Below are 25,870 nucleotides of genomic sequence, written 5' to 3'. Positions count from 1 at the left end.
CTGAGGGTCTGGGCTGTAACCAGACACTTACATTAAAAAACAATCAGCTTAGCCTCACAAATGTCAAAATGTTATCAGGAAAGCCTGCGCCTAAGATCCGATGTCCACCTTGCTTCCCAGAGCTTGCTGCTCCTTCAGAGCCCTATCTGTTTCAGTAAAATGAAACCCTGTGTTTGCTGACATTTCCCTTCAGAAGACATTTCCTTTCAACGGGGGATATGTTCCTGTCATACCAGCAGAGGGAGGCCTGATCCGCTTCCAGAGCTCTGAGACTGCTCGATTAAGTCTCTCAGGGACTCTCCTGGAGGAATGTAAGTCTCATCCTGCTCCAGCCCAATGCTGTACCTTGGTCTGGCTTCTTGTCTTTTATACCTAAGGGTTGGACAAGGGGAGATAATTTACAAACTTAACATGCAATGGTGGACTAAAGGTAAAGAGAGGTCACAAAACTTGTAGCACATGACTACAAAAGATCAAATGCTTAGTATTTATTACACTTGGTTATCGTGTCAAAATACAAATCACAATTATCCTACTCACTGATTTGTTTTTAATTAATCACAATCTTTTGACTCAGTCTCAGCTATTTATAAATTTTCTACTTTGTTTTTCGAGTAGACTGTATTCTCTTAGTATTTGCAATAATTTCCTAAAATCTTTTCCTTTCTGGTCCCTAATTAACTAAAGATTAAAATTTTTGATTTATAAAAATCATGACAACTGACTGCCATACAAGGTAATATACAAAGTAATAACAAATACAAATGGAATGGAATTAAACTTTTAAAACTTTGAGTTAATTACAAAGGCAGGCTCCAATGCTCATACTTGTCATCTTAGCTTCTCAGGAGGCTAAGGTTTGAGAATTATGGTTCAAAGCCAGCCAGAGCAGGAAGGTCTGTGAGCGTCTTGCCTCCAATTAACCAATTGACTGTCCAATTAACTGTGGCACAAGTGGTAGAGTGCTAGTATTGAGCACAATAGCTAAGCGACAGTGTCCAGGTCCTGAATTCATGCTCCAGGACTAGTATAAAAAATGAAAACTAAAACATAAACTTTCAGTTAATTATAATATCTTCAATTTTTAAATGAACTTATTTGAATACTTAATTTATCCCTCTGGGAAGTATCACAAATGAATACTAAATTGCTTAGAAGGCAAAGAAATTGACACAAAGATAACAATATTTCACAAACTTGAAAACAGGTTTTGTAAGTGACTGAAAATTTAATATAATAATTTAATGTTTCATCTATATACAATGCCTCAAATCAATAATGCAAGGAAAAATTTCTTCTTGAGAATTTTCTTTTTGAGTCTGGAGGCTCCATCTCCAAAATAACCAACAAAAAGCCAGAATGGAAATGCTGTTCAAGTGGTAACAAGCAAGCTGAGTAAGTGTGGGGCCTTGAGTTTTAAAAAAATTATTAAAATTAAAATTAAAATTAAAAAATCAGGGGCTGGGAATGTGGCTCAGTAGGGCTCACTGGTAGACCACTTGCCTTGCATGTATGAGGCCCTAGGTTCGATTCCTCAGTACCACATAAACAAAATAATAAAAATAATAATAGTAATAAATTTTTTTAAAAATTAAAAAATCAACCTCAAGGGGCTGGGAAGGTGGCTCCATAGTAGAGTGTTTGCCTCACATGCAGTAGGCCCTGGGTTTGATTCCTCAGCACCATATAAACAGAAAAAGCCAGAAGTGGCACTGTGGCTCAAGTGGTAGAGTGCTAGCCTTGAGCTGAAGAACTGAAAGACAGTGCTCAGGCCCAGAGTTCAAGCCCCATGACTGACAAAAAAAAAAAATCAAAATCAAGTCATGATTAGGCTTGAATTCTCTAACTACCCTCTTTTCCTTAGGTAAGAAATTCTTGCCTGTGTAGTTTTGATGTCGAAAGCAGAACAGAGACTAGTATTAGGACCTTGTGTTATCTTTAAGTAGCTTCTTAACAATTACCAATATTCACAGTTAAGATCTAATTAGGCTAAAGGAAACACTGACCAAAAAACAAAAAAAATACAAAAACAAAAAAATCAACAGTCAATAGTGGTAGAATATAATAACATAATAATGATACAATAAATGCAAAGTTGCATCTCTACATAGAGGAAACTTACCTGAAGTAACAGAATAAAATAATAAGGACCAAGAGCAGACTGCAGACAGTTACAGATATAAGTAAGGCCTTGTGGTGTATAGGCCCATCAACAAAATCTAAAATAGAGAGAGAAAACCATAAATATCTGGTACTTTTTACTTAAAAATTAAGAATTAACTTTTCTCCCCTTCTTGCTAGGTACGAAATAATAGATGAAGAGAAAAAAACACACAAAACACCAAAATCTTTGAGCACACTAATTATGAGAAAAGACACATATACTGAAAAAGTAAAGTTGGCATAGGATGACTCACTGATTCATCTAGACACTTATGACCACAACATAGCTTTCCATTCTGGAAAGATTGAGCTTGACATTCAATAAATCTAGGGGAGAAAATATAACATACTTAAAATACAGGTCAGTGGTTCATCTTTACTCTAGATTCAGTTGTCCCATGTGGTTTCTGGAACACTGTGCATGACAAATTTGGATAAAACCCATCTATCCCCCTGCTACAAAAATATAATCACCTCATTATAAACACAAGGGCAGAGAACCTTTCAAAGGGGGCCTGAAAAAGAATATATGCATAACATGACTTCAAGCAAAGATGTCCTTCAATATGTAGACTCTAATTCGTCAGAAATGCAATCATGTTTTAAAAGAATGGACAGGTTTTGGCCACAGAATGTGGGATACTCTCAAAGTATTAAATAAAATTCATTTGGTCTTTATTCCAGCACTCAGAAGCACTTGGTATGCAGGCATTCTACCACTTGATCCATACTCCCATTCCTTTTTGATTTAGGTAGTTTTCTTGATAGGGTTCCCATCTTTGCCCAGGACCAACCTCAGATTTTGATCCTCTTAAACTATACCTCCTGAACTGTTGAGAGTCCAGAAGTACATCACTATGCCCATCTTAGTGAAGGTCTTGCTTATTTGTTGTGCAGGATGATATTGAACTGTGATCCTCCCATTCAGTCTTTACCTCCTAAGTAGCTAGCTAGGATAACAGGTTTGGACCTGCGTTTTTGCCACATAGTTCCAAATTTTAAAATAAAAGTATGACTTTGCAGAAATCTAAAGAGAATGCTACACAAGTAAAATTTGAGCTAATCACAGCACACACTTTCAGCATATGAACAGAGAATACCCTTCCTTTATAACTTTACTAAAGTTCTCAACTTCTCTATTTTTATTTTTCATGGAAATGTAGAATAAAGAATACACTAGAAATTTCAGGGACGGTATTTTTTCCTTCTCCTCTTATTGTATTTCTGATTTATGAGACCACAAAGCACTCATTACCACCAAGCACTCATTACCTCCCTATTTTTTATTTCTTTTCTACAAGATGCTATTCCCTGCCTTCCACCTCCCTGGATTCCTTCATAGCTAAGGTGATCTTCATAAATAAGCCCTCTTTCTGTTGGTCAGTTGGTCATGTCTTAATCTCCTATTACTTCTGCTCAGAAGATTAACAATGTAAACCTTCAAGTCACTGCCAGAGTCTGGAGGAAGCCAACACTTTCTATGGAGAAAGCAAGGAGACAGCAAGCCTGAAGCTTTCTTTCTGGGCCGATTTCTACCTAGGCTGTCATGCCGACTGCTCAGGGAAGTGGAACCGAGAACTCCCCAGCGGAGTTGGGATCACTCTGACAGGCAAGGGAGCACACCAGCCAGTTCACCAAACTGCCTTCTGCATGGACTGTCTTCTCTCTGAGAAGCAGAGGAGAGCGAGTGGGCCACTGGTGAAGATGACAGAGCTGTTTTTACAAGCCTGGAATATGGCGCATTATCACAACCTGAAGTGAGAGAAAAATCATGTAGCTGGGTTGGTGGAGATGGTGTTTGTTTTTTCGTGTGTGTGTGTGTGTGTGTGTGTGTGTGTGTGTGTGTGTGTGTGTGTGTGTGTGTGTGTGTGTGTGTGTGTGTGTGTGTGTGTGTGTGTGTGTGTTATTCTGTCTTTTGAGAGGAGGAAGAAAGGGTACAGAAATGGAGGGACAAAGGGTGAACAAGTGCAGTCACGGTATCAGTAGCCACCATGATGAAAATGAGCTACGCAGCTTGTGGGTAGGGATGGGGGGGGGGGAACTGGGAGAAGTGAAGGAAGGGGTGACATTGTCCAAAAGGAAATGTGCTCATTACCTGACTTATGAAACCACAGCTCTTCTGTACATCACCAAAATAATAACAACATTTTTTAAACATGTAGCTGGAAAGAATCTTGGAAATTACCCCTTGTTCTTATGAGAATGATTATATGTATTCTAGGTTCAACAATGAGTAGTAGGTAGGAGACAGTTTTCCATGTAGCACAGAGAATCTGAAAAACATATTCTTGTCAGAATTCTAGCCACAAATAGTTGCATACACATTTACCATATTTGGGGGAAGTTTCTTATCGAATAAACTCTGGAAATAAACACAAAAACTTAATATTCTAGTTGTTCTCCTTTGCAAAAGTATTTGTGATTTTCTTTCCTGATAATATAGGTAATGTCTGTCCAGATACTGAATCCAATAAGAATAAAAATGAATTACCTCTAAATTTCTTTCGACTGTGCCACATATTTAACATGGACATTCTGAAATAGTTAGAAGCTGGATATCTGGCTGCTCACTAGCAAGGAATTAGCTTAGACTCATAGATGGATGTAAAGTGCTGAAAGCATTTGATACAACAGAAGGAAACTTAAAGGGCTCATGTTTGCTTGCTGCACATTATCTTGGTCAGTGTTAAGGAGAATACAGATGTCACATGGGTTAAACACCTGTCACTTTTAGAGATCAGTTTATACTTGGCAATATCTAAGGAATTCCATTTAAGACAATCTGTGAGCTGTCCAAACTATAGTTTTTAAATGAATAAGGAAACACTTCAACTCTGAAAATCCTGTATTATGTGTTCACATTATAATTATCATTGTTTCATGGGAAAAAAAGATTATTTCTGATAAATTTCCTTTAAAGTCTATATGTAGTCAGTGTAAGTGATTTCCATCTTTCAATATTTAAACCTATATCTATTTTTTAAAACTATCTAAAATATTATGTTGGAAATGTAATAAAACCAAATTATCTCACTAAATCAACTATAATCTTCTAATTTTTTTTCATTTGAATGCCAAGTTATCATTTCCTTTTGGTGCTCATTAGAAAAAAAGAAAAACAAGTGACTATAATTTGGCTGGTCACAGTGGCTCACACCTATAATCTTATCCACTCAATAAATTGAAATGCGATCAGGGACCCGTGGCTGACACCCGTAATCCTAGCTACTCAGGAGGCTGAGATCCGAGGATCATAGTTAAAGCCAGCCCAGGCAGGAAAGTCAGTGAGACTCTTGTCTCCCATAAACCAGCAGAAAACCGGAAGTAGTGCTGTGGCTCAAATAGTAGAGTACTTGCCTTGAGCTGAAGAGCTCAAGGTTAGCGTCCAGGCTCAGGGTTCAAGCCCACGACCAGAAAAGAAAAAAAAAAAAAAGTTGAAATGGGGAAAAATCGTGGCTGGAGGCAAGCAGGACAAAAAGTTCTCAAGACTCAATCTCAACCAATAAAATTCTGGGCAGAGTAATACATACCTAAACTAGCAATACAGGAAGCATAAATAAGGGATTCACAGACCAGGTCAACCTAGGCAGAAAAAGGGCCTGCTTACTATATGCAAAGTGGGTCCTGAATTTGAAACCCAGGGCCTCAAGTAATTTGGAAGAAAATGGATCACATCACACCTTCTTCCACATCAACCATCGTTTCCTACGCTTATTAACAACTGTGATATTGCTAGGCCTCTCGGATCATTTTGTTTCTGATGCAGGTGCTATACTTGATCAAACCATACTTGATATTTCCTCCTTCGGGAGAGAGAACATTCTCCTACAGCTCTTTGCTATGCTAGAACCATCAACATGCAGCTTATCTTAATTTTTTAACTTTCATTCATTCAACCTATTCTGCCTCACCTGTTCTGTTCAAGTGTCATTTCTATGAGGCTTATTTTGATACTCTTCCAGGCTGGACTGAGCCAGCTACCCATTCTTCTATGTCCTCATATACAATGAGAGACTCCTGACCAAATACAGGTTCATCATTTCCATGTTTTTTTTTCTCACACCCTCCAGCACTTCTTCTTTAAAGGAAGAATTTTCTCTATCTACCTCTGTATCTCTAACAGTTAGCTCATTACTTGCAAAATTGTATTTTTTTACAAAAACAAAACTATGAGTTTTTCCATATGAATTAATCTTGTATAGTTTTCTAGACTACAGCCTCCCCCCCCAAAAAAAAACACCCTTTTATGAAATGTGATCAAAGTCATGAAATTCTTTTTTTTTTTTAAACTACGAAGCATGATTTATTTTTTTTTAATATTATTTTATTTTATTTGAGAACATACTGTACAGAGGGGCTACAATTACATGGGCAGGATAATGCATACATTTCTTACCAAGCATTGCAGCCTCCTCCTTTGTTTACCCTTCACCTCCCTTCCCAGCCTCCCCCCTCCCCCCCCCCACCGAAAGTCATGAAATTCTATTCATATTTTATTGGGATTATTTTTCTCTTCTCAAGAAATAAAATCAAGCATGAGGATGATTTTAAACCATTGTAAATAACATGCAGGGCTTAAGGCTTTGCAGTAACTACAAATCACTAGACTCAGAGTTGTTCCTCTCTGAGTATTTTGAGAAGGCATTGTCTTTTTTCAAAAGCAATAGTTCAATGTGTAAGCTTCAAAATGAAAACCAGATATTTTCCTCATTTTATCAATATGTTGGGATTTGATTTCAGCATAGATGAAACTAAATGTCACAAAGCAAATTACCTTTTACTTCATTTCTTAAACAAGTTTTTATTGTGAAAATACTGTGCAGAGGGGTTACAGTTACATGACCAAGGTAATGAGTACATTTCTTATCAAGCATTGTTGCCTCCTCCTTTGTTTTTCCTCTACCATTCCTTCCCTCCCACCTCCTCAACGACACCCCCTCTCACCTCCCTGCCGAAATTGTAAAAAAAATTCCATTTACTTTTTAAAAATGCATGTAGTCAAATGGTAGTTTTTCTGATCGTCAAGGGGTTATACAAGGGAGCTACAGTTTAATGTGTCTAAGTTCCATTCCCTTCTTGATCATTCTCCCAATCTGTCTCTCCCTTCAGATTCATGTTTCTATTTCCAGCTTTCTGTATCTGTATTGGTCGCATTTCTTTTTTCATTTATCACTACTTACCTACTAACCCCCTTCCCACTTACAGTCTTGTTTCAGCTTCCTGATATTCATTTTGTCAATTATTTGAAAAGCATACTTCATTAAATCAATATGAAGATTTCTCAAAAACCTAAACCTAAGAGAGGTACAAGTGAATATGCCTGTAATCTTAGCTACCTACTCAAGAGCCAGCCCAAGCAGGAGAGTCTGTAAGACTCTTCCACTTAATCACCCAAAAGCTGGAAGTAGAGCTGTGACTCAAGTGGTAGAGAGCTAGCCTTGAGCAAAGAAAGCTCAAAAATAGTGCCCAGACCCTGAGTTAAAGTCCCAGGACTGACACAACAACAACAATAACAACAATAAATCCTAAACATAAAGCTACTCTCAGATCTAGAAAACCATTATTGTGCATTTATCAGAATTACTCAGGATACAACACAATTGTAACACAATTCACAATAGCCAAATCATAGACACAGCCCTGGTGCCCCACAATGCATGAAAATAAAAGTGGCACACACACACACACACACACACACACACACACACACACACACACACACACACACACACACACACACACGCACACACACACACACACACACACACAGTGAATAACGTTAAAGGGTGAATATAAAGTGCTTGCTGTCTTGTTTCTCTATCTTCCTGCAGGAATTGCAGTTTGGGGAGGGAAATGGGTATGTTTAAGTAGCAAGTATTACAGAAGTGAAGTCCTAAGAAGTATTTTTACGTATCACCTGTCTCTGAGGCCGCAGGTTAAACAGTACAGGGAGATTCTATTCGAAAGGAGAGAAGAAGGAAGCCACTGATTTCACCAAGTCCAAGCTTGCCCTCTGGCCTTACCTCTGGTTTTCAGTGGAGGAAGTGTGGGGTGAAGGTCTTTGTTACATTCATTCCTCTCTGTGCAGCACTCAATTGACCTTCTTTGATGAGGAATTGGTGTGTCCTAAAATTGAACCCAAACAGATTAACCCTGGGTTTCCTTTGAATTTCAATCTCTTATCATTAAAAAAAAATAAGAAATTATCAATCGAGAATGGATTCAAAGCTTTACTGATTTTACCCTAACATCTTGAAAATGTTGTTTACTATCAGGGGACTGATCTTAAATAATCTTGTATGATCCTGGTGCCATGTTTGTGTTTCAACCAAACTACTACTAGGCTTATGATAATCAGAATGCAAGCAATAAGCTGCGTAAGGAATCTTGTCTTAATACAGCGAAGCCAAGATGAGTTAAAATGAAGTTTGGCTAACTAGCTAATCCTAAGATGAGCTAATATTGTTTAGCCAAGTTTAACTCAACTTGACTTTGAAACTGATCGAATGGAACACTAAGCAAGAAGTTATCGGCAAATGTCAAAAGAGTATTTGGCTTCAAAATGAAGGGACAATTTACCCAAGGAGATATTTCAATTATTTTCCAGGTTCTTGAAAATAGGTTAGCTATGATATACTATTTCTTAATCTTGGGCACATTTTTTTACCAGCCAATGTAGGGTTACAAAATACAGCCAAGTAATTTTTCTTACCCGACACTGAAAATCTGACCCTTCCAGTCCTAGACATCCAGAAGTGACCACAGGCATTCCAGAATCATCCTCCTCGATCATGGTGAAACAATACCCATCTGTGCTGAAGACCAAACAGGCAGAGTATGTGAGGGAGGAGGAAGGGTGTACGGGGAGGGGGAAGAGGATTCATGTCTGGGAAATGTAAAGTGAGAGGTGTGTATCACTGTGTCCTTGCAAACAAGGCAAAATGGCAATGATCAATGCAGGTCACAAAGCAGGAAGACAATCTCAACATCTCCTTTCATGGATTTAATTTCTATAAAAAATACTTGGTAATACCTTCTTTACCTAGAAACCTTCCTTACCTAGAAAGAAGGATCCAAAATTTCCATTTATCATTAATTACTATTACTAACCACATGCACCATTTACGGAACTTACGAGGACTCTTCACAGATATGATTTTTCCAGAAAGACAAACAGCTCTGAGCAAAGTGGCACTACCACAGGCTCAGAGCTTTGGAGGAATTTCTTAAGACTTGTGCAGAGAAGAAGGTGGAGGCTGAAGGAAAGAAAAGGGTAAAGGCGAGGGGAGGAAGGGGGCAAAGAAAGAGGGGGAGGAAGAAGAGGGAGAGAGAGGAGGGAGAGGGAGAGGGAAGGAGGTAAAAAGAGAAGATAAAGGGAGGAAAAAGGAGGGAGGGAGGGCAAGCACACAGGAGCACACACAGGTGAAGGTAAGCCTGCCCTCCTGGATTCTGAGGTGGGAAACATACTCCTCTCTGACTAGATCATAACAACTAAACACAGGCAGAAGCTGGATCAGCAAGGTAAACTGAGGCAGTGAAGGTTCTGTCACTTAGTGCCCCTTCTTCCGGGCTGTACTGACACAGAAGAAATTAATATTTGTTGTAAGCAGTCTGGGATAAGGATAGAGCTAAACATAAGGAAGGGTTGTGACAAGACAATGCACATTTTTTTTCATGCTGTAGCTTTTTCTAGATTACAAATAACCCTCATGAGCTAGATGCAGTGGCTCATCCTTGTAATCCCAGCTACTGGGGATGGGGATATCAGGAGGAGCATGGTTCAATGCCAGCCAGAGCAAAAAATTAGCAAGACCCTAGCTCAATTAACAAGCCAGGCATGGTGGCAGATGCTGATTATCTCAGCTATGTGGTATATGCAAGTAGCAGGATCATAGTCCAAGCTGGCCTGGGCAAAAACTAGAGCCCCTTCCTAAAAGAAATAACTATAGCCAAAAGGATTTGGCACACCTACTACAGCACCTGTTTAATGTACTCCAGTATTGCAACAAAAAAGTTCACTGTTTCGGAGTTTTGTAATCCTTTGAACAATCATGAGAAGGTGAGTAAATTAAGATTAGGGCAGAGTGATTGTCTAACAGAGGTTGAAAATCAATGGTTATCAGAATCATACTATACATCATCTTACTTTCTTTCCACGGGCTTTCTGCCATCCTACGTCTAAATTGAAAAGCTCGAGCTAGTATATATGGAACTACGTGTAAACAGAGATCACTGCTTCTCATGTTTGGGTGATGAATGTGGGCAGACACCCAGCAGAAGTCACAAGCACACTTCCTCATCCATATGCATGTGCCGGGCCTGAAATGGGACAATGCAGTCCTCAAAGGTCATGGGAAGAGAGCCGTGAGAATGGCATTGGCCGTGATTTGTGGTGTGTCTATTTGCATTAGTGCTCTCAGTGTGCTCAGAGATCTGCTATGCATTAGCCATCCAGTTAATATCAATATCCTTAGAATTGTTTATTTGGTTTGTAAGGCTCAAGTGATCCAACAGGCCTTCGTTTATAAGAACTAGTGGAGCAAAGTTCAAACATTCTAATGAAGAGCTAGGAAGGGCCCATGATAAATCTCTCGTAGACCAAGGTCAAATGCATGAATATTATACAGGGAGGGCTTGCCCTGAACAACTCACAGTCTAAGGCTTTTTAGTCAATTTATTGAAATTGCCTAATATTTTAAAGCCATAAATAGACTGTTCTTTGGGGATTTAGACAACATGAACAAACAATACTCATGTGATTTATAAATTCTTTCTCTACATAATTAGATGATACTTGACAAATGCAAGAAGCAGAAAATTTCAGAAATAACAGCTGTTCTAATTTTCTGACCCTGGGAATTCAGAGGCTGGAATAGTTAGTATCAAATCTAACTCTAATTTCTCCTCCATCATGGGCTCCTCTTAATTGAAACCTGATTATATTTCCTAGGTGGATTTCTAGGAAATATACAAAAATTTTAAAAGGGAATAGATATTAAGAAATGGAGCTGTTGTTCTAGAAAATACAAACAACAAAGAGAATAAAACTCGTGCTTTAAAAAATAACCCTAGTGGCTGAATGCTAGTGACTCATACCTATAATCCTAGCTTCTCAGGAGGCTGAGATCTGAGTTTCAAGGTTCAAAGCCAAACCAGTCAGGAAAGTCCATAAGACTTTTATCTCCAATTAACCACCACAACCCCCCCCAAAAAAAAGCCTGAACTAGAGCTGATGCTCAAATGGTAGAGTGCTAATCTCAAGCACAAAAGCTCAGGGATAGCAGCCCAGGCCCTGAGTTCAAGTTCCTGGACCATCACACATACGAAAAAAATGGTTTGCAAAGAAGAAGAAACTGAATATAAAAAGAAAGAACAAAGGAATCTCTGGAGAAAATAATAACTCACTAGTCATAAAGTTAGAAAAGGATTAGATATTAGAAGGAGAAGAAAGGAAGTGAGAAGCCACTTCAGGCAACCTTATCAACAACAAAACAAATGTGATTTACAAGCTTTCTCATGGAAACTTCTACCTTGCAACACACATTAACTGGAAACGAGCAGGACAAATGCAGAAACCCAAGAATGACTTGGGAGCTGTCAACTGTCAAGCAAGCACAAATGCAAACAGCAAAGCTGTGCTCCAAAGTCAAAGCTGATCAACTCTTGCCTGCCACAGAGACGGCTCCTGCCATGGGCTTGTTGAAAAATTCTGCTGCCTGGAAACATAAATCTGTTCATGCTTTCTATGCAGATTATTGCTCTATCTCTCCTCTTTTTACCACATAGAAAATGGTAAACAGAAAAGATAAAGAATCATGAAGGAAGTCAAAGTAGAAATCATTTTAAGCAAAACTGAAAATAGTGTGGTGTACTGGAATAACAATTATGAATGAGGTGGGGTAGGGGATGGTGTGGTGTTTCAAAACTCCTGTGGTTTTGAATGAGAAGCACACATGGAGAGTGATTCTACAAGCAACCATGAGTGAATCTGTAATCATAGACTCTTACAACTGAAAAAAGTCCTCAAGCATGTACCACAATCCTCTCCAGTACAATGATTTGAAATCACATGTTTGAGGAAGAAAAGAGTCATAAAGCTCAATGCATCCACGACATGAGCAATAGTGGTTTAGAGTGACAGGTACTATGCAAGGTTTGGCATAAAAACAAAGCAAAATGTGCACACTTTAAATCCTCTGAGGTCACAATTACCTGCCTGAAGACTCACACCACTGAACTCAGCAAGAGGCCTAAAAGGCCTGGGCTAGTGTATACTGGGTAAAAAAAAAAAAAGGTTCACATCACAACACCAAACCTTTTCCTTTTGCTCCTGGGACTCTCTCCTCTCTCATTGACTTATCTAATTCCTCATGGAAGCAATCTTACTTAATATATCCAGTATGCAAACCTTATCATTCTACATTATTATACGTTTAAATGCTAAATGTCTTCATCAGAAATCAGTGATAAAAGTGAGTGTTAAAATGATCTTTTAATAAAAATAATGGAAAAATAATACTGAGAAATGGATACAGATGTATAAGGGAGAAGAGGTAGTGAAGTGAAGACAACAATGGCTGTCACATGCCATAGTAGGACCATGATCCATGGTCAGACTGAATTGTACAAAGAAAACACAAACACTCAAGGCTCAGACTGATTGCATCGGAGAGCAAGCAAAGCCACACAGAACATGTGGGTAGAGGTAGTGGGTACCATGAAAGAATTACTTAAGGATTGTTTTAAGAATTTTAATATTTTCATATTAGATTTTAATATTTCATGTTTTAATAATTACTTGAGAATTAATTGATGATTTAATCATTTGCAGCATTTGAGGTTTATAGTCATAGTTTGTAGCTGTAGGAGCAGAACCAAGGAATAGGAAGGACCATAATATAACATGGCAACTAGAAGCATTTAGAAAATAGATATTACACTTGATGGAGAAAGTACAAATGGCTTTGCCCCCGACTTGAAGATTCAGATTTGTAAAGGGCCCTGACACTGTACTCAATTATGATACATTTACACTACATTCTACAACACAACAATGGAAATGCCATTGGTTCGAGTAGTGTGGATTTCTGCATCCATCAGAGACCAACAATGACATGGGCCTTAGTGTTAGCTATTCAAGCAAGGATGTACTAGTGAACTTCCTAACCTCTAAAATGCACTTCTGTTCTTTGAATTGATGTGTGGGATTTCACAGTTGGTTCAAAGGATGCTGCACACTTCTGACTGTTGGCTCATTTTTGGATTATTCTTTCCAGGGAGCTAAATGTAGTAATTGATGAGCATGAAACCTTACTTGGGACACTGACTAAAATCTGCAGAGTTCAAAGTTTCAGGTCAGACAACGTAGACCAGCCCATAAGAGTTTAGATAACTAAGGCATAAGAAAGCAAACTTTTGTTCATAAACCTATTTTATCTAGAAATGCAAGACTGGTACCCTGAAGGACAGAAATTCATTTTTTACTGGTGTGAAGAAGTCAATACAGAAACCTAACACAGCAATTTGAGGGGACAAAGTCATGTCTATTGAACTCAGTAGAAAAGTAGAAAGAACATGCAATGTACAAGCTATTAATTTTTGTAATAATTCATTTTTGGCATATTTTAGGGAAGTATTCATCTATACTTCTAGGTGGCTAGCTTTTTATTCACTAGAGAGAGCTTGAGAAACATTTATTTTGAAGGAAAATGAATAGTGCACAGGCTTACAGAAACAATGTTTCTGGGTGTTTTTTTTTTCCAGGTCTTAGGATAAAATGAAAAATGTAGTTCCTATGATTCACCCATGAGAAGACCCTACTGGAATAATTAATTAGCAAAGTACATGCGCATTTTCCCCAACAGTGAATGCAGTCTCCTCTGAAAAGCAGAGTTGAGGCTAGCTGCTGGCCAAGAATTGATAACTCAGGAAGCTTGGTCACACATTTTTTTTTACCATCCTATCTTCTGAGAATTATTTAACCTTTCACACCTCAAATTTCTTACCTGTAAAGAAATTTTTTTAAAAAAGATAACACTACTTCACAGGAATACTGAGATGATTAAATATGGTTGAATGTAAACATGATCATATTTATAAAAGCAAATAATTTCTGTTGACATCCGTGAGTAAACTCATTGAGGTAATAATGTACCAATCTTCTTTTCAGTGATTCCATTATTAGTCTTATAGATTTGGGTTTCCAATGCTATCCTGAATCAGAGGTGACCCAATATAAATGTCAGACCATCTCAATCTGGTCTCATAACATAACTCTTAATTGTTCTAACTGATGCCACTGGAACTCATTTGTCTGACACCGTGTGCTAACTGCAAACAGTATTTCCTACGCAAAAATAAAATTGTCTGGGCTTGAAATCATTGTATGTTAAAACTCAGCAATCTCAGCATTATTCAGTAGTAAAGAGAACATTACAAGACCTCTCTACCCAAATTCCTTTTGTCTAAAGTGGACCATAAGCATGCCCTGTAACACTGAGTTGTTCTGCTGACTCAGTAAGGTGTGTGTTTTTAAATACACCAAACTTTTCTCTCTGAGTTAGTTAATTTGTAATTCTTATTCTAAAGACACTACGTTTTTAACATACACTGGGAAACTTTTCCAGGCCAAGCATCCCTCATCCAAAATGCTTACGAACAAAGTATTTCTCAGAGTCTAGAATTTGACCTAATCTAGATTTCTTCTATTCTATTCTATTTTAAGATATTTATCTGAGGGAGAAAGCCCAAATATAAACATAAAATTCACCTATATTTTACATACACCTTTTGCACACCAAAAAACATAATTTCATCCAATATTTTCAGTGTGCGTGCATTTGGGCTGTAACCTACCGTATGAGGAAGGTGTGAAACATCCTACTGGTGGTATCACCTTTGTCTGTGTTCAAAGTTTTAGATTTGTGGAGTGTTTCATATTTTGAATTTTTCCATTAGAGTCTACATCATAGAACACCTTATAAAAGCACTCCAAAAACAAAAGCAAAACACCACTCCATTTGGGACAAAAGTCTCAAATGACGGCCCAGATATTCAGTTTGGACTGAAAATGTAGCTTTATTATGAGTCTGTGACCTCTCTGGAAGCACTTACTGCTTCTGAATCATTTTATGTCCTAGCAGGCCCACTTGCCTGAGTAACCTATCCACCTCTCTACCTCTTAAGCCTGTGGCTCTGTACTCACAATCATCCCCACCCCTTCCCACTCTGGGGTGACTGAATCTACCATGATCAGCAAAGTGGGTGTGGCTGTATAAAGATATATAAAAAAGAAAGTGCAAGCCGGGCACCAGTGGATCACACCTGTTATCCTAGCTACTTAGGAAGCTGAGACATGGAGGATCTTGATTCAAAGCCAAGCCAGGCAAAAACTAAAAGTCAGTGAGATTCCATCTCTAATTAACCAGCAAAATGCTGGTTCCAGTGGTATACCATCAGCAATGAGCAAGAGGGAGGGGGGCAGAGACGGAGGAGGGAGGAAAAGAGGAAGGGAGAGAGAGTTCATTTTCAAAAATGTTCTAAACTATCTATAAAAACATGATTCCCAACTTGGACTTTGACAATGTCTTTCTGGTGAATTCATATAAGCTTCATTATCATGCTGCCTCCCAGGGCCGGTGTATTAATATTCCCGGCGGCTTAGGTGTTCTTTCCCAAATACATCAGCATGATGAATGATTAAAACGTAAAGCATCACACACAGGTGCCACCCGCTGTGGTTGGACTGATTATGAGGAGCAGGTTTCTTTAAAGAAATGACTGGCTTTGCTCGTGATCCGTGCTGGGTGATTTTGTGCATGTCTGCTGCCTGTAGGAAGGGAGCAGTCTCAGAACACGATTCTCTAATTTTCTCGGTGCAATCCCGCTCTAACAATGAATGCAGTTAGGCACTGTTCTGCAGAGTGTACTTTCTTTGACATAGCTTATGATCAAAACTGTGTGCACTTTCATGCAAGCAAAGGTTTAAATCCTGTGTATCACCAACCTGCAAATATTGTTGACGGAGTCTTCAGGACAATGGTGGTGGCATTTACATCGCAAGACCTTGGGACGAGGGGTGGGGGCGGGGCTCTCGCCAGCCTCCTTCTTGGTGCCCACGCTTAATTTTCCTGAGCTTCGCAAAAGCATGTTATCAAGGAACTTCACTGAAAAGAAGAAAAAGTGAGAGCTAAGCATTGTAGAAGAGTCTACTACCATATTCTGCCAAAAGGATGAGATCCCATGGAAAATGAAGTATTCATGGAAACAGAAAGACAACTATTTTGCTATCACTGTTAAATATTAAACCTTCTCTCCAGTGCATGTCTCATATCAAAGAAACACCCATAATACTTTTCAGGGTAGTATTTTGTACATTAAATGTAACTATATTTAGGCTAGGTATTGGTGGCTCACGCCTATAATCCTAGCTACTCAGGAAGCTGAGATCTGAAGATCAAGGTTCAATGCCAACCCAGGCAGGAAAGTCCATGAGACTCTTATTTCCAATTAACTACCAGGAAATCAGGAGCGACACCATGGTTTAAAATGGTAGAATGCTAACCTTGAGCAAAAAAGCTCAGGTACAACACCCAGGCCCTGAGTTCAAGCCTCTCCCCCACCTAACCACAAAACAAACCATATATTTAATTGAGTATATACATTTCAAGGGAACACCACTAGAAAGCTTTTACTGTAGGCTTCAGGGGAGCAAGCAAAGGACATGCTCCACATCTGGTTTGAGACATATGATATACAGCTGGCTCCTTAGAGAAATCCTGGCTTCTTTTAAGTAAATAATATTTCATCCAATCACATAATAAACCTCAATAGGACTATATTATTTTAAAACAATAGGATGCTCATCCCTAGGTTAAATTTGAAAATACAGTGATGCTAAACACAGTTCTTGTAGTAGCTTGTCTGGCAAGCCATTCATCTGTTACAAGTCTGTTCAGGGAAGAGCCGTGAGCCCCACATGCTATCCAGGTGCAGTGTGCAGTGTCTGTCCATCTGTCCATCTGTCCATCTGTCCATCTGTCACCTTGTTACGGAGGATTCTTTCTTTGTAAACCTGGTCCTCAATCTTCTCACTTGACAGCCTGGGCTACCTCAAGGAGCCAAGTGATGAGAAGGTATGTATGGAAAACGTATTACACCCTGCGCCCATCCACATCAGAACTTTTCTTTTTCAAGTTTAAAAAACAAACCAGGGGTTTCCTCAGTACCACATACACAGAAAAAGCCACAATGGCTCTGTGGCTTAAGTGGTAGAGTGCTAGCCTTGAGCCAAAGAAGCTCAGGAACAGTGCCCAGGGCCTGAGGTTAAGCCCAGGACTGCTAAAAAAAAAAAAAAAAAGAAACATTCATTTTTTATGGAGATGTTCACTTACATACTGGGGTTTACCATGTTTCAGACACAGCCTGGGTCAGAACCAATACACAGTTGGTAAGAGATGAATGAAAGAGGCATAGAATTTGCTCTTTGCATAGAAAAGTTGTCAAATAAAATCTTTGCAATGAATAAAGTAGAAAAAGAAACATCTTCATGTAAGAAATAATATGCTGCTCTAGGAGAAACTACTTTAAAAGATTCATCATTTTCTTATAGTATAATTCTTAAGAGTGATATATAAAGTTTAGCTAGAAGGTTCTTTGCGATATTGTTTATAACAGTGCACATTTATCACAATAGGAGATTAGTAATATCTTTAAAATGAGATTCCTGAGTAGTCATTAAAATGTTAGTATGAAAGCACATTTCTTGACAGGAATAATACAATAAAAATGGTGAAAGGGAAGATTACAATGCATTCTAACTAAGAAATCCCCTAAACTTTATAACAACTAAATTCTGTCTCCAATATTCAGCCATCATATCCTATAATATTTTTCACCATCTCTGTCTTTTTCTCAATAACAGGCTATCACTTTAAAAAATACCATAAACAAAATACCTTAAAATTTGTGATGTAAAAAGCTGTTTTATATGTTATAGACAGTGAGAATATTAGAACAACAGACACATTAGAATATACAAGGAATGATCTGTGAAGGATAATACATAATCAAATAAATGAGTATATAAATATATGGATATTTCTCTAAAAGTCATTGAAAACTGATAGGATTATTTTATGTCAGAGAATATACTAATGATCTATCCTCCTTTCATTATTTTCTTTCTTTCTTTTTTGGTTTGGTTGTTTTGGTTTGAAAACTTAACTAAAAGTTGACTGCTTGCTATTCTAAGACATGTACACCAGAGGGCAAGCAGGAGCAAGAAGAGAAATTATCAAAGAAGCTAGCTGCTCTGACTCGGGAAAAGAGGGAAAAAGAAAAGAAAAAAGTTCAAATGTTGAATTGCTGGGCTTTGGAATGATCCATCTTATCTCTGTTCATATGGTTATGATAATAAACATGAAGAAACATCCATCTCCTTTCTCTACCAAAAGTGATTTAAAATATCTATATTGTTTATTTCTGTCTCCTTTGCACAGGAATAAAACCTGAATCATACCTCAAAAACAATTATCAACTTTAAACATAACTTCCAGCAACACTGAATAGTGAATCTGCACAGATATCTATTTTTTCTTTTTTCAACCTAAACTTTGAAGCCTCTTCTTTAGGTTTCAGTGATATAATTCAATGTAAATTTGTTTTAAAGCTCAAAAGGCCTGGTATTTATTTTCTTTGTCTAATTAACCCTTTTTTCACTATACTATGCAATAAAGTAACTTGCCTTCTATTGTTTGCAGCAGAAACTTAAGGACCATATAGATATATGTGCATATACATATGTATACATACATATGTATATATAATGGGAATAACACTAATAAAAGTTTAGGATCTGTGCCTAAACTCCTCAGGAATAATAAATAATAAAATATGAACTCAGCTTTGATTCAAGACACCAGAACAAATTCAAATGTAGAGAAAGAATGGAAAGCATGGTGTTATATATGTTTTGTGTGTGTGTGTGTGTGTGTGTGTGTGTGTGTGTGTTAGTGTGTGTGTGTTATACATAGGACTATTCCCTCCTCGACCCCCACCCGCCATCCACCATGTGTTTGAGGCAGAGCAATGTAGGACAGGGGAAAATGCTCTTATAGGCTGCTGGGGTGATTGAGTGTCAGATGACAAGACATTGCCAGATATGGTCACCAGACTTGACCAGCACATTGGTTTTCATGCAGTTCACCTACTTCCTTTCTAAGTGTCCTCAGCAATGGGACTGACTCCTTCTTAAGATGAGAAGAATGGCAGCAGTTCATTAGCTGGGGTGGGAAGCAGGCAAGAAAACCAAATGAAAGCACCCACAGCAGTTCTTGACACATAATAAATGTCAATGTTAATTTATTGTTGCTTTCTGTGCTGCTGAAGAAACCTTATATCTCCATTCTTTAGGGTTCTCTCTTGGTTTCACCCAACTCGTTTTCATGTCTTCATGTCTTAGATTTCTACTTCCTCCTGTTGCCCTTCCCAGATCTTTCTCTTATCCTTCAGATTCCCCTTCCCATAGCTTCATTTCCTACTCTTTTCTTTCCAGATTCATCACTGTGACCAAAATATCCATAAAAACATAAAGCTGTTGGTTTAAGAAACACTGGCAGTTAGTTGTGCAGAGATGACTAGTATACTATTACTATGTTTCTTTCTTCCTAGAGTAAATTCAACTTCTAAAGCAAAAACAACACATCTACAACAACACAATGGCCCAGAATACCCTGACAATGCCCTAACTCAAATAACAATGCTATAGGTAAGACTAATCAATTTCATGCAAAAGCCCAAGAAACAGTATATGCAAACAATAAGGTAAAGTATCACAATGACACCACATATAATTGCTAAGTCTTAGTTCTTGGCTGGAGTGCACAAAGGAAATATTACTTTGGATGAGAGTCATCTGCCAGCACTGTATATATAAGCACTAGAACCAGAGGTCTACCCATTTTCATGTCAACTACTTACTGTTGACACTGGATAACTTAAAAGAAATGTCTTGCTTTTACAATGTAAGAAATGTGTAGGTTTTCTAATAAAAATAGGACACTTTCTTGTAAAATATCTCTACGAGTTCCTCAGCGTGAACATTTGTCTTCCTGTTTTCAACTTCTCACACCTCCACATTGCTGGGCTCATGTTGGATAATACTACTGCTAATAGTAATAGTAATAATAATAATAATAATAATACTTTCAACGTATTTCGTTAGAAGACTCGAGACCAAAGTAACCTCAAACCATCTAGATAAATAGAAAGCTTCCATCAGCCAAAGGTCCTATTTTATTTGTGATGTCACATTATGACTTATCAAATCAGGAAAAGATTAAACAGTATATGAATAACAGAAGGCAACCTATAGCATTTATATACAATAATACATAAACATCAATAGACAAGTACATGTATATTATTCTGAAACCATTACAGAGTTATGAACTTGATAAGCATCATGATTATGATACTAATTTGAAGTTCCTCTGTATCACATTTCTACTCAGATGTTTAAGCAATAGGTAGCTTTTTTCTTAGACTTTTAAATTTGGAGAAACTCAACCACCAAAGTATTTATTTAAATTCAGAACTCTCAAAAATACTATGAAAAACAACTTTGGTCATAAATGTTTTACTAAAATTACCAACATGATAAAAAGGTGATTGACACACACAAAAAATAAACATTTTTAACATTAATCTGAATCCATGCCCATAAGACAAACATAGACACAGCTAACAGGATGATTATGTTTTTAAAATATTTCTATATCTTACAGTATTTAATGTGTCAGCTCAGGTCAACATGGGTAGAAAAGAAACTGAACCATGGTCCCTTTCCCAATAATGTCAAAGAATCAACTAGACCTTGGCTGATTTCCAAGCCAGGAGCTTTGGTTCTAACTGGGGTAGTCTCTCCCAGTGCTCTGCTTCACAGAGTTCTGAAGATAATCAAAGTGGATAACCAACATGCCATCACAGCAAATCCTGCTCTGCAGCTTTGCAAAGCATTCACAAGACACCCTGAGTTGTAAAACTACTTCGAACACACTCATATCTATAAAGGGAAAAGTGTCAAGGAAAGCAGACAGGTTAGAAACCACATGACCACATTAGTACTATTGCTTTTCCCTCAAAAGGAAAAACCTAGAAAGCATTAAGAACCTTTGTTTCATATACTTAGAACATCCTGTAGTGAGAATACTGCCAGAGGTATGGCCCATATTTCCTAAAAATATGAAAACTTATTGCTAATAATATTTCAGTATTAAATATTATCTATCAATCTAATTAGAATGATCACATAAACACATAAACACACATACACATAGACACATACATATGAAAAAAAAGATGTGGAATAATCAATTACTATTGCCAGTGATTTTTTTTTTTTTGTTGGTTGTAGGGCTTGAACACAGGGCCTAGACATTGTCTGTGAGCTCTTTATGCTCAAGGCTAGCACTCTACCATTTTGAGCCACAGCACCACTTCTGTAAATCTGGTAGTTAATTGGAGGTAAGAGTCTCACGGCCTTTCCTGCCCAGGCTGGCTTAGAACTGGGATCCTCAGATCTCAGCCTCCTATGAAACAATATGTGATATAACTAGAAACAAAATGGATTAAAATAAAATCTAAATGTTAGAAAAGCATTTTAGAATTTTAAGAGAAATATATAAACTAAAAATAAAAAAGAAACTTTGAAAGTTGTAGCCCTATCTAAGGATCTTGGTTTGAATCCTTATTTGTTCTGCTTCACGAAAAGTTTCTAGGAAAACAAATAACACCAAAACCAATAGATATTATGAAAATATACTTTTTTATTTCTCCAAGACTATTTTCTATTTTACTACAATGCGCATCCATCTTCGTCAAAACAAATTACTCAGTCACCATAGTTTCAGAACCTTCAGTTGAGGTAGCAAGTAAGTCATTCAATTTGTACATTAATGTCAGTTCTGCATTTTAAAGCCCATATTTGCGAAAAATGCCACTTTGGTTTTCATAATCTATTAAAGAATCAAATGTCACAGACAGGAGAAACTCCCAAATACCAAAAGCTCTGAACAAATTATACCCACAGACTGTTCAGCTGCAACCACTTGTTCTTAACTATGACTATTAGAACATATGCGGGAGTGAACACACCCTCATTCCAAGATATTCCACACAAACGCTGGACACATGTAAAAGTGGCACTTGTTTGTAAAAGCAGCCTAATTCCACATTGCCTGGAAAGCTCGCCCGAACTGCCATTTCTTGCCACGTGACTTTGGCGTATCAAAGCATTGAGCCCTTCCAATAGGTGCATTCCATTACACTATGCCAAGAAAAGACCAAGTGCATACAACCTTTCCTTGTGCCAGCACGGGCTTTACAGATGTGGCTTTCATTGCTTGGATGGGGACGTGACAGGCTCTGAGATAGAAACCTTGTCGCGCTGCTCACTTTTGATTTCTGTATGCTTGATGTCTGGTTGCCAGGTTTCCTGTGAGGACAGACATGAGGGGGGAGCACAGAATCGCTTGGGGTTCCCAGTAAAAACCTCCAGCACCCTAGGCCGCTCTAATCCTGTACCTGTGGCATGTTAGTCAGCTGTTAAGAAACTTGGACCAAACAAGGGTTGCCTAATACTCAGCTGTTTCTCTTAGTCTTCCCTTTGATTATATGCTGGCAGGAGAGATTATTCCAGGCAGCCATTGAGCTGTGCTCGGCATCCACAGCATATGACAGTAGGAAGGTAAAAGACAAAAGAAGTCTTGAAATAAGAGAAGGAAAAAAAAAGAAATAAAAGGCACTGACCGCAGTGTATTATGAAGTATTTACAGATGGTTAAAAGCTGCCTCTGATGATATGCAAGGCAAAAAAAGTATATGGAATAGACATTCAAGTATCTATTTTGTAACCCCTTAGATATCCAGAGTGGTATTTCAACAGAGAATGCCTTAAGATTGTTTTAAGCAATTTCACAAAGTTATTCGGAGGCTCATGCTTGTAATCCCAGCTACTCGGGAGATTGAGATCAGAGGATGGTGGTTCAAAGTCAGCCCAGTCTGGAGAGTCTGTGAGTCTCTTATCTCCAATTAACCACTGGAAAACTGGAAGTGGAGCTGTGGCTCCAAGTGGTAGAGTGTTAGCCTTAAGCAAAAAAGAGCTAAGGGACAGAGCGAGCCCAGGCCTTGTGTTCAAGGCCTGCGATTGACCCCCCCCCCAAAAAAAAAGAAAAAGAAAAAGAAAAAAATCACAAATTGATTAGCTACATGAGCATTTATCCAGAAAGCTTTCACTAATGAAATTTTTCTTTATTGTATGTCAAGTCCTTCTATCATTCTCATCCATTCAAACTGTGGGAAAAACAGACCAAATCTATTATATTATTTGGTTTGTTTCATCAAAATTGTTGACAGAAAACTTTCTATTTCAGACACAGCTATTCATCATGGTTGAGTAAACCAAAGCATTTATTAAAAGGCGTTAATAAGGTCAGGACCAGTGGCTCACACTCCAATCCTAACTACTCAGGAAGCTGAGATCTGAGGATCACAGTTCAAAGCCAGGCCTGGCAGGGAAGTCTGTGAGACTCATCAATTAATCACTAAAAAATGGAAGTAGAGCTGTGACTCAAGTGGTAGAGTGCTAGCCTTGAGCAAAATAAGCTCAGAGAGACAACATCCAGGCCCTGAGTTCAAGCTCCAGGACAGGCACAAAAACAAAACAAAACAAAACAAAAATCAAACAAGTCCAAACCAATTCAGAAGATCATACTATACACCTAATTTATACAGACACTATTATATGAGGTCCTTTAGGCTTAATGTGAGTAGCTATGACCACTAGCTCACAAATATTTTTATCTGATTGGAAAGAAGAGCTGACAGGACGAAACTGTATTAAAATGTGAATATTATTTACATCTATAAAAAATGTTTACAATATTGACACATTTATGTTTTGCTATTTAGATTCTAATTATAATACAAGCTGTGCATAAAGATTTTTCATTAGGAAAAAATGTACATGCATGGATGGATGAATATCTATATATATTCAATAAGGTTAAAAGAAATGCTTTTGTTGAACATTCTCATGTTTTGAGAAGTCTGAATAATTTTCTCTGTACATTCAGACACTGGTTTAAAATAATACTGCAATTCAAGCTATAAGCTTAAGCTATACTGTGGGGCCCACTGAAAGATCAGTACTTAGATTATGCCACAAATGTTAGTTTTTTCCTAAATTCAGTCTGTCTGTCCAAAGGAAAATAAGATAGTTGAATTGAATTGGGTCATGACTAGACAGATATAGCTATAGATACAGATAAATATGTATATATATATATGTATATATTTGGCTAAATATATGATAACTTAAGAGAACTTAAGAACAAAACCATTTTTTCTTTATTTTATGTAATTGGTGCTCTCAAAATACTAAGCTACCTTTACTCTTTTGATCTGCAGGAAGAAGTCTACCAGAGGACAATCATACTGAATTGTGGGTAGAAAACTGGAAGGAAATTTGAACTGAAATAATGTGATTAAAATAAACGTGCTCTCTGGAAAGTGTGTGTTCAGAGAGATCCTGGTACTACTCATCCTGGCCCTCTTCAATAAACAAATAAATTCCATTTCCAAAGCATATCCCAAAGCACTTTCATATTTTATTATTAATATTTACTTTCTGATTATATTATCTAGTACCTAGTGTCTCAGTAGTCCTGTCTGTGAAAGCCTGGCTGATTTTTACTTTTCTTTTTTTATATATGTTTATTCAATCCCTGTGTCTTAATTTTGACCAATATCATTCTCACCCACACATTCTATTTTAACACTAAAATATCTCCTTCGTCTGCCTTTGAAAATAGTGATCAGTGTATGGACTCTCACAATAATCAAAGATGCCTAAGAAAGAATAATTTCCTCTCACAAACCCTTTTTCCACATTTCTGTACTTTAAACAATATCAACATAAGACAGATAGCTTTCTGTGTGTATGCGCCATTTTTTGATCCTGAACTATTTTGGTAAATTGAGCAGATACTCTTAAATTTCACAATCAGAATACAAAGAGAGGAAAATACATATTTATATTCAATTTAAATAGCCATAGTATGTATTCCTAAACACTTAAAACTATGGGGCTAAAGCCAACGGCCATCTTTGGTAACCTTGTTGATCACAACATTTTCCAAATCAACAAAAATAGTATGAAGGCAAACAAAATATTTTACCAAAACATATTAGTTGATTCCACAGATATAAAAATAATATTCCCCCTATCTATTTATAAAACATTCTATTCTCTATGCAAAAAAAAAAAAAAAAAACCAGCAAAGCAAGTAGTGTCTGGCAAAGTTTTTCAACGTCAAGTACTTAGTTAAGTCTCTTGACCATTGATAAAAAGCTTGTGTTGAACATCTGTTTTGATTTGTTTCTGTTTTGATTTGTTTCTCTAGTGAAAGAGCATGATAACCTCTCAGAATGAAAAGACATTGATTTTAATAAATGATTCGTTAACAATTGAAGTTTATTTTTTTTACTTTTTCTGGCTATAAAAATAGTATTTTCTCTCACCATGAAAACCATCATAGCTATTTGATAAATATTTTTTTAGTCTCTTGCATTCTCTATCATTAAGTCCAATGGCCTGAAAAGTATTAAAATTTCTCCAGATATTAAACAGAAAAGCTGACATAAGAGTT

The 25,870-nt window shown here is 37.4% G+C and overlaps 1 protein-coding gene across 7 annotated transcripts in view; it reads right to left on the bottom strand.

Moving 5' to 3' along the window:
• Bmpr1b (bone morphogenetic protein receptor type 1B) overlaps positions 1 to 25,870 on the bottom strand; it is a 301,468-nt gene that overhangs the window by 22,617 nt on the left and 252,981 nt on the right. For all 7 annotated transcript variants that reach the window (XM_070022299.1, XM_070022297.1, XM_070022296.1 and 4 more), the window contains 5 exons: positions 16,169 to 16,328; positions 8,876 to 8,978; positions 8,187 to 8,289; positions 2,123 to 2,219; positions 234 to 372 (listed from right to left, as the gene is read on the bottom strand). In XM_070022299.1, coding sequence (XP_069878400.1) covers positions 234 to 372; positions 2,123 to 2,219; positions 8,187 to 8,289; positions 8,876 to 8,978; positions 16,169 to 16,311 — 585 coding nt within the window. In that variant the 5' untranslated portion in view covers positions 16,312 to 16,328. The remainder of the gene's footprint in view (positions 1 to 233; positions 373 to 2,122; positions 2,220 to 8,186; positions 8,290 to 8,875; positions 8,979 to 16,168; positions 16,329 to 25,870) is intronic.

This window comes from Dipodomys merriami, unplaced genomic scaffold, assembly GCF_024711535.1.
Source record: "Dipodomys merriami isolate MVZ:Mamm:240054 unplaced genomic scaffold, mDipMer1.0.p SCAF_15, whole genome shotgun sequence".
Lineage (NCBI taxonomy): Eukaryota > Metazoa > Chordata > Mammalia > Rodentia > Heteromyidae > Dipodomys > Dipodomys merriami.
This window is presented reverse-complemented; position numbering and strand designations above follow the sequence as displayed.